The 10,000-nt window shown below is 43.3% G+C and overlaps 2 protein-coding genes across 4 annotated transcripts in view; one reads left to right on the plus strand and one right to left on the minus strand.

Moving 5' to 3' along the window:
- LOC307006447 (uncharacterized protein) overlaps positions 1 to 8,236 on the minus strand; it is a gene marked incomplete at its 3' end in the record, with an annotated part of 8,951 nt that extends 715 nt beyond the window's left edge. The window contains exons 1-2 of the mRNA XM_079627441.1: positions 1,871 to 8,236; positions 1 to 1,735 (exon numbers count right to left, since the gene is read on the minus strand). The exon at positions 1 to 1,735 is cut by the window's left edge and continues 715 nt beyond it. Of these exons, the coding sequence (XP_079483567.1) occupies positions 1 to 1,735; positions 1,871 to 2,183 (2,048 nt within the window). The 5' untranslated portion in view covers positions 2,184 to 8,236. The remainder of the gene's footprint in view (positions 1,736 to 1,870) is intronic.
- The window catches only part of ppp1r16b (protein phosphatase 1, regulatory subunit 16B), a 69,686-nt gene that overhangs the window by 45,541 nt on the left and 14,145 nt on the right, over positions 1 to 10,000 (plus strand). The gene's annotated exons all lie outside the window — the stretch shown is intronic.

A 10,000-nucleotide genomic window follows, 5' to 3' on the forward strand; every position in this document is an offset into this window, starting at 1 on the left:
AGGTTTAGTTGAAGGTGGTGGTCCTTCATCCAGCCAGAGATGTCTGTCAGGCAGGCTGAGATGCGAGCGGCTACCGTCGGATCATCCGGCTGGAATGAGAGGTAGAGTTGTGTGTCATCAGCGTAGCAGTGGTAGGAAAAGCCATGTTTCTGAATCACAGATCCTAGTGATGTCATGTAGATGGAGAAGAGAAGTGGTCCAAGCACTGAGCCCTGAGGCACACCAGTGGCTAGATGCTGGGTCTTAGACACCTCACCCCTCCACGACACCCTAAAGGACCTGCCTGAGAGGTAAGACTTGAACCACAGGAGTGCAGTTCCCGAGATGCCCTTCCTCTTTAGGATTGACAGGAGGATCTGGTGGTTAACTGTGTCAAAGGCAGCAGACAGATCCAGCAGGATGAGAACTGAGGATTTGGAAGCGGCTCTTGCAAGTCTTAGTGCTTCGATTACTGAGAGCAGAGCAGTCTCAGTTGAGTGTCCGCTTTTGAAGCCAGACTGATTGTTGTCCAAGAGGTTGTTCTGCGTAAGAAAGGAGGAGATCTGGTTGAAAACGACTCGTTCAAGTGTCTTTGCGACAAATGGAAGGAGGGATACCGGTCTGTAGTTTTCTAGATGTGCTGGATTTAGAGTGGGTTTCTTAAGCAGTGGGGTTACCCGAGCCTGCTTGAATGCTGTGGGAAATGTGCCAGTGTGAAGAGAGGCGTTTATGATGTGTGTGAGTGCGGGTACAACAGAGGAAGAAATAGCTTGAAGTAGGTTAGTGGGAATAGGGTCGAGCGGACAGGTAGTAGGTCGACTGGAAAGAAGGAGTTTTGAGACTTCTGTCTCTGAAAGCAAGGAGAATGAGGGTAGAGTCTTTGTGTTAGCTGCTAAAATGTGTGTGTTAGTTTGTGGATTGGTAAATTGTCCGCTGATGGTGGTTGTTTTATTTATGAAGAATGTTGCAAAATCGTCAGCTGTTAGGGTTGACGAAGGAGGAGGAGGAGGAGGGTTAAGAAGAGAGGAGAAGGTTTTGAAGAGCTTGCGAGAGTCAGAAGAATTGTTAATTTTGTTGTGATAGTAAGTAGTTTTAGCAGTAGATATGTTAGCAGAGAAGGAAGAGAGGAGGGATTGATAAAGACCAAGGTCAGTAGGATCTTTGGATTTGCGCCACTTCCTCTCTGCACCCCTGAGTTTCGAACGATGTTCACGAAGAACATCAGATAACCAGGGGGCAGAGGGAGTGGCGCGGGCTGGCCTGGTGGAGAGAGGGCAGAAGTTGTCCAAGCAGGATGTTAAAGTGGAGAAAAGAGTATCAGTTGCATTGTTAGTATCTAGTGCTGAGAGCTGGTCTGGAGGAGGAAGTGTGGATGAGACCAAAGAGGATAGGCAATAGGGTGAGAGTGAGCGTAGGTTACGCCGAAAGGTGACCTGTGGAGGAGTGTGTGTTGTGTTCTGGGGCAGATTGAGATTGAGAGTGAGGAGGAAGTGATCTGAGGTGTGCAGTGGAGTGACTAGAGAATGGTCAGTGGAGCAGTAGCGTGTGTAAATAAGGTCAAGTTTGTTACCTGATTTATGAGTAGCTGTAGTAGATACTAGTTTGAGGTCGAATGAAGCAAGCAGAGTGTGGAAATCAGCAGCTTGAGGTTTTTCAAGGTGGATGTTGAAGTCTCCAAGAACTATGAGAGGAGTACCATCCTCGGGGAAGGATGAGAGTAGTACATCGAGCTCTTCTAAGAAACTGCCAAGCTGACCTGGGGGACGATATACAACTACACAATGGATTTTAATAGGACTAGTGATGGTAATAGAATGTGATTCAAATGAGCTGTTACACATGGGTGGTAGATTATTAAATTTCCAATCGTTTGAGATGAGCAGACCAGTACCTCCACCCCTTCCAGTCAGACGAGGGGTGTGTGAGAAAGTGAATTTAGTGGAGAGGGCAGCCAATGTGGCAGTGTCCTCTGGTCTGATCCAGGTCTCAGTCAGGGCCAGAAGGCTGAGACCTAAATGACTAGAAATAGATGTAATGAAATCAGCTTTGTTTACTGCAGATTGGCAATTCCAGAGAGCAATAGGAATCGAAAAAATTGTACTAGAAGACATTGGAAGGGTACGCAGGTTGTTAGGATTGGAATGCCTCTGACGTGTGGCATTGGATTTACGCATGTTAGTAATAGTAGGGATTAGAAGACACATGGTGTAAGAGCACACAAATAGAAAGATCAGGTGAAAGTTGATTAGAAAAGAGAGGAAACGATAAAACAAATAATGAGAAATTACTACTCAAGTGCTTTGCCGGTGTCCTTGCTCGGTGGAGTCGCACAGGTAGAGTCGTTGGTCTTTACACTCTTCGGTCTTCACACGATGAGGGCTTCACGCCGCCGCGACCGCTGCCGCGGAGCACTGAGCCTATTTATACACGCCTAATACCTGATTGTTTAATACAGCTGGCCACGCCCACCGTTCAGCCACGCGAAACTCAAAAGTCACGACACAAACAAATGCCACGTGTGCGTGCGTTTTACCAGAGTAAAACACAGCAAACAAACACAAAGTTTCCTAGCAACAAAGAACCGCGCTAAAATCGACTGAGAAAAGTAAACACTCACACACAGATGTCTTCTCTTGCTGTTCAACTGCTTCTTCTAACAACTTCTATTGACTAGCTGTTTTTAAATGCTTAACTGGCTTATGGCCACGCCCACCGTTCAGCCACGCGAAACTCAAAAGTCACGACACAAACAAATGCCACGTGTGCGTGCGTTTTACCAGAGTAAAACACAGCAAACAAACACAAAGTTTCCTAGCAACAAAGAACCGCGCTAAAATCGACTGAGAAAAGTAAACACTCACACACAGATGTCTTCTCTTGCTGTTCAACTGCTTCTTCTAACAACTTCTATTGACTAGCTGTTTTTAAATGCTTAACTGGCTTATGGCCACGCCCACCGTTCAGCCACGCGAAACTCAAAAGTCACGACACAAACAAATGCCACGTGTGCGTGCGTTTTACCAGAGTAAAACACAGCAAACAAACACAAAGTTTCCTAGCAACAAAGAACCGCGCTAAAATCGACTGAGAAAAGTAAACACTCACACACAGATGTCTTCTCTTGCTGTTCAACTGCTTCTTCTAACAACTTCTATTGACTAGCTGTTTTTAAATGCTTAACTGGCTTATGGCCACGCCCACCGTTCAGCCACGCGAAACTCAAAAGTCACGACACAAACAAATGCCACGTGTGCGTGCGTTTTACCAGAGTAAAACACAGCAAACAAACACAAAGTTTCCTAGCAACAAAGAACCGCGCTAAAATCGACTGAGAAAAGTAAACACTCACACACAGATGTCTTCTCTTGCTGTTCAACTGCTTCTTCTAACAACTTCTATTGACTAGCTGTTTTTAAATGCTTAACTGGCTTATGGCCACGCCCACCGTTCAGCCACGCGAAACTCAAAAGTCACGACACAAACAAATGCCACGTGTGCGTGCGTTTTACCAGAGTAAAACACAGCAAACAAACACAAAGTTTCCTAGCAACAAAGAACCGCGCTAAAATCGACTGAGAAAAGTAAACACTCACACACAGATGTCTTCTCTTGCTGTTCAACTGCTTCTTCTAACAACTTCTATTGACTAGCTGTTTTTAAATGCTTAACTGGCTTATGGCCACGCCCACCGTTCAGCCACGCGAAACTCAAAAGTCACGACACAAACAAATGCCACGTGTGCGTGCGTTTTACCAGAGTAAAACACAGCAAACAAACACAAAGTTTCCTAGCAACAAAGAACCGCGCTAAAATCGACTGAGAAAAGTAAACACTCACACACAGATGTCTTCTCTTGCTGTTCAACTGCTTCTTCTAACAACTTCTATTGACTAGCTGTTTTTAAATGCTTAACTGGCTTATGGCCACGCCCACCGTTCAGCCACGCGAAACTCAAAAGTCACGACACAAACAAATGCCACGTGTGCGTGCGTTTTACCAGAGTAAAACACAGCAAACAAACACAAAGTTTCCTAGCAACAAAGAACCGCGCTAAAATCGACTGAGAAAAGTAAACACTCACACACAGATGTCTTCTCTTGCTGTTCAACTGCTTCTTCTAACAACTTCTATTGACTAGCTGTTTTTAAATGCTTAACTGGCTTATGGCCACGCCCACCGTTCAGCCACGCGAAACTCAAAAGTCACGACACAAACAAATGCCACGTGTGCGTGCGTTTTACCAGAGTAAAACACAGCAAACAAACACAAAGTTTCCTAGCAACAAAGAACCGCGCTAAAATCGACTGAGAAAAGTAAACACTCACACACAGATGTCTTCTCTTGCTGTTCAACTGCTTCTTCTAACAACTTCTATTGACTAGCTGTTTTTAAATGCTTAACTGGCTTATGGCCACGCCCACCGTTCAGCCACGCGAAACTCAAAAGTCACGACACAAACAAATGCCACGTGTGCGTGCGTTTTACCAGAGTAAAACACAGCAAACAAACACAAAGTTTCCTAGCAACAAAGAACCGCGCTAAAATCGACTGAGAAAAGTAAACACTCACACACAGATGTCTTCTCTTGCTGTTCAACTGCTTCTTCTAACAACTTCTATTGACTAGCTGTTTTTAAATGCTTAACTGGCTTATGGCCACGCCCACCGTTCAGCCACGCGAAACTCAAAAGTCACGACACAAACAAATGCCACGTGTGCGTGCGTTTTACCAGAGTAAAACACAGCAAACAAACACAAAGTTTCCTAGCAACAAAGAACCGCGCTAAAATCGACTGAGAAAAGTAAACACTCACACACAGATGTCTTCTCTTGCTGTTCAACTGCTTCTTCTAACAACTTCTATTGACTAGCTGTTTTTAAATGCTTAACTGGCTTATGGCCACGCCCACCGTTCAGCCACGCGAAACTCAAAAGTCACGACACAAACAAATGCCACGTGTGCGTGCGTTTTACCAGAGTAAAACACAGCAAACAAACACAAAGTTTCCTAGCAACAAAGAACCGCGCTAAAATCGACTGAGAAAAGTAAACACTCACACACAGATGTCTTCTCTTGCTGTTCAACTGCTTCTTCTAACAACTTCTATTGACTAGCTGTTTTTAAATGCTTAACTGGCTTATGGCCACGCCCACCGTTCAGCCACGCGAAACTCAAAAGTCACGACACAAACAAATGCCACGTGTGCGTGCGTTTTACCAGAGTAAAACACAGCAAACAAACACAAAGTTTCCTAGCAACAAAGAACCGCGCTAAAATCGACTGAGAAAAGTAAACACTCACACACAGATGTCTTCTCTTGCTGTTCAACTGCTTCTTCTAACAACTTCTATTGACTAGCTGTTTTTAAATGCTTAACTGGCTTATGGCCACGCCCACCGTTCAGCCACGCGAAACTCAAAAGTCACGACACAAACAAATGCCACGTGTGCGTGCGTTTTACCAGAGTAAAACACAGCAAACAAACACAAAGTTTCCTAGCAACAAAGAACCGCGCTAAAATCGACTGAGAAAAGTAAACACTCACACACAGATGTCTTCTCTTGCTGTTCAACTGCTTCTTCTAACAACTTCTATTGACTAGCTGTTTTTAAATGCTTAACTGGCTTATGGCCACGCCCACCGTTCAGCCACGCGAAACTCAAAAGTCACGACACAAACAAATGCCACGTGTGCGTGCGTTTTACCAGAGTAAAACACAGCAAACAAACACAAAGTTTCCTAGCAACAAAGAACCGCGCTAAAATCGACTGAGAAAAGTAAACACTCACACACAGATGTCTTCTCTTGCTGTTCAACTGCTTCTTCTAACAACTTCTATTGACTAGCTGTTTTTAAATGCTTAACTGGCTTATGGCCACGCCCACCGTTCAGCCACGCGAAACTCAAAAGTCACGACACAAACAAATGCCACGTGTGCGTGCGTTTTACCAGAGTAAAACACAGCAAACAAACACAAAGTTTCCTAGCAACAAAGAACCGCGCTAAAATCGACTGAGAAAAGTAAACACTCACACACAGATGTCTTCTCTTGCTGTTCAACTGCTTCTTCTAACAACTTCTATTGACTAGCTGTTTTTAAATGCTTAACTGGCTTATGGCCACGCCCACCGTTCAGCCACGCGAAACTCAAAAGTCACGACACAAACAAATGCCACGTGTGCGTGCGTTTTACCAGAGTAAAACACAGCAAACAAACACAAAGTTTCCTAGCAACAAAGAACCGCGCTAAAATCGACTGAGAAAAGTAAACACTCACACACAGATGTCTTCTCTTGCTGTTCAACTGCTTCTTCTAACAACTTCTATTGACTAGCTGTTTTTAAATGCTTAACTGGCTTATGGCCACGCCCACCGTTCAGCCACGCGAAACTCAAAAGTCACGACACAAACAAATGCCACGTGTGCGTGCGTTTTACCAGAGTAAAACACAGCAAACAAACACAAAGTTTCCTAGCAACAAAGAACCGCGCTAAAATCGACTGAGAAAAGTAAACACTCACACACAGATGTCTTCTCTTGCTGTTCAACTGCTTCTTCTAACAACTTCTATTGACTAGCTGTTTTTAAATGCTTAACTGGCTTATGGCCACGCCCACCGTTCAGCCACGCGAAACTCAAAAGTCACGACACAAACAAATGCCACGTGTGCGTGCGTTTTACCAGAGTAAAACACAGCAAACAAACACAAAGTTTCCTAGCAACAAAGAACCGCGCTAAAATCGACTGAGAAAAGTAAACACTCACACACAGATGTCTTCTCTTGCTGTTCAACTGCTTCTTCTAACAACTTCTATTGACTAGCTGTTTTTAAATGCTTAACTGGCTTATGGCCACGCCCACCGTTCAGCCACGCGAAACTCAAAAGTCACGACACAAACAAATGCCACGTGTGCGTGCGTTTTACCAGAGTAAAACACAGCAAACAAACACAAAGTTTCCTAGCAACAAAGAACCGCGCTAAAATCGACTGAGAAAAGTAAACACTCACACACAGATGTCTTCTCTTGCTGTTCAACTGCTTCTTCTAACAACTTCTATTGACTAGCTGTTTTTAAATGCTTAACTGGCTTATGGCCACGCCCACCGTTCAGCCACGCGAAACTCAAAAGTCACGACACAAACAAATGCCACGTGTGCGTGCGTTTTACCAGAGTAAAACACAGCAAACAAACACAAAGTTTCCTAGCAACAAAGAACCGCGCTAAAATCGACTGAGAAAAGTAAACACTCACACACAGATGTCTTCTCTTGCTGTTCAACTGCTTCTTCTAACAACTTCTATTGACTAGCTGTTTTTAAATGCTTAACTGGCTTATGGCCACGCCCACCGTTCAGCCACGCGAAACTCAAAAGTCACGACACAAACAAATGCCACGTGTGCGTGCGTTTTACCAGAGTAAAACACAGCAAACAAACACAAAGTTTCCTAGCAACAAAGAACCGCGCTAAAATCGACTGAGAAAAGTAAACACTCACACACAGATGTCTTCTCTTGCTGTTCAACTGCTTCTTCTAACAACTTCTATTGACTAGCTGTTTTTAAATGCTTAACTGGCTTATGGCCACGCCCACCGTTCAGCCACGCGAAACTCAAAAGTCACGACACAAACAAATGCCACGTGTGCGTGCGTTTTACCAGAGTAAAACACAGCAAACAAACACAAAGTTTCCTAGCAACAAAGAACCGCGCTAAAATCGACTGAGAAAAGTAAACACTCACACACAGATGTCTTCTCTTGCTGTTCAACTGCTTCTTCTAACAACTTCTATTGACTAGCTGTTTTTAAATGCTTAACTGGCTTATGGCCACGCCCACCGTTCAGCCACGCGAAACTCAAAAGTCACGACACAAACAAATGCCACGTGTGCGTGCGTTTTACCAGAGTAAAACACAGCAAACAAACACAAAGTTTCCTAGCAACAAAGAACCGCGCTAAAATCGACTGAGAAAAGTAAACACTCACACACAGATGTCTTCTCTTGCTGTTCAACTGCTTCTTCTAACAACTTCTATTGACTAGCTGTTTTTAAATGCTTAACTGGCTTATGGCCACGCCCACCGTTCAGCCACGCGAAACTCAAAAGTCACGACACAAACAAATGCCACGTGTGCGTGCGTTTTACCAGAGTAAAACACAGCAAACAAACACAAAGTTTCCTAGCAACAAAGAACCGCGCTAAAATCGACTGAGAAAAGTAAACACTCACACACAGATGTCTTCTCTTGCTGTTCAACTGCTTCTTCTGGGCAAAGAAGCTTTCTTCTTCTGTAAAGCCGTTTGGGCTTTACAGTGATAACAGGAGATTACATTAACAGTGTTTGGGCTTTACAGTGATAACAGGAGATTACAGTAACAGTGTTTGGGCTTTACAGTGATAACAGGAGATTACAGTAACTGTGTTTGGGCTTTACAGTGATAACAGGAGATTACAGTAACAGTGTTTGGGCTTTACAGTGATAACAGGAGATTACAGTAACTGTGTTTGGGCTTTACAGTGATAACAGGAGATTACAGTAACAGTGTTTGGGCTTTACAGTGATAACAGGAGATTACAGTAACAGTGTTTGGGCTTTACAGTGATAACAGGAGATTACAGTAACTGTGTTTGGGCTTTACAGTGATAACAGGAGATTACAGTAACAGTGTTTGGGCTTTACAGTGATAACAGGAGATTACAGTAACAGTGTTTGGGCTTTACAGTGATAACAGGAGATTACAGTAACTGTGTTTGGGCTTTACAGTGATAACAGGAGATTACAGTAACAGTGTTTGGGCTTTATAGTGATAACAGGAGATTACAGTAACAGTGTTTGGGCTTTACAGTGATAACATGAGATTACAGTAACAGTGTTTGGGCTTTACAGTGATAACAGGAGATTACAGTAACAGTGTTTGGGCTTTACAGTGATAACAGGAGATTACAGTAACAGTGTTTGGGCTTTACAGTGATAACAGGAGATTACAGTAACAGTGTTTGGGCTTTACAGTGATAACAGGAGATTACAGTAACTGTGTTTGGGCTTTACAGTGATAACAGGAGATTACAGTAACAGTGTTTGGGCTGTACAGTAATAACAGGAGATTACAGTAACAGTGTTTGGGCTTTACAGTGATAACAGGAGATTACAGTAACAGTGTTTCAGCTTTACAGTGATAACAGGAGATTACAGTAACAGTGTTTGGGCTTTACAGTGATAACAGGAGATTACAGTAACAGTGTTTGGGCTTTACAGTGATAACAGGAGATTACAGTAACAGTGTTTGGGCTTTACAGTGATAACAGGAGATTACAGTAACAGTGTTTGGGCTTTACAGTGATAACAGGAGATTACAGTAACAGTGTTTCAGCTTTACAGTGATAACAGGAGATTACAGTAACAGTGTTTCAGCTTTACAGTGATAACAGGAGATTACAGTAACAGTGTTTGGGCTTTACAGTGATAACAGGAGATTACAGTAACAGTGTTTGGGCTTTACAGTGATAACAGGAGATTACAGTAACAGTGTTTGGGCTTTACAGTGATAACAGGAGATTACATTAACAGTGTTTGGGCTTTACAGTGATAACAGGAGATTACAGTAACAGTGTTTGGGCTTTACAGTGATAACATGAGATTACAGTAACAGTGTTTGGGCTTTACAGTGATAACAGGAGATTACAGTAACAGTGTTTGGGCTTTACAGTGATAACAGGAGATTACAGTAACAGTGTTTGGGCTTTACAGTGATAACAGGAGATTACAGTAAAAGTGTTTGGTCTTTACAGAGATAACAGGAGATTACAGTAACAGTGTTTGGGCTTTACAGTGATAACAGGAGATTACAGTAACAGTGTTTGGGCTTTACAGTGATAACAGGAGATTACAGTAACAGTGTTTGGGCTTTACAGTGATAACAGGAGATTACAGTAACAGTGTTTGGGCTTTACAGTTATAACAGGAGATTACAGTAACAGTGTTTGGGCTTTACAGTGATAACAGGAGATTACAGTAACAGTG

The sequence above is a fragment of the Phoxinus phoxinus genome (genome assembly GCF_949152265.1).
Source record: "Phoxinus phoxinus genome assembly, chromosome: 11".
In the NCBI taxonomy this organism is placed as follows: domain Eukaryota; kingdom Metazoa; phylum Chordata; class Actinopteri; order Cypriniformes; family Leuciscidae; genus Phoxinus; species Phoxinus phoxinus.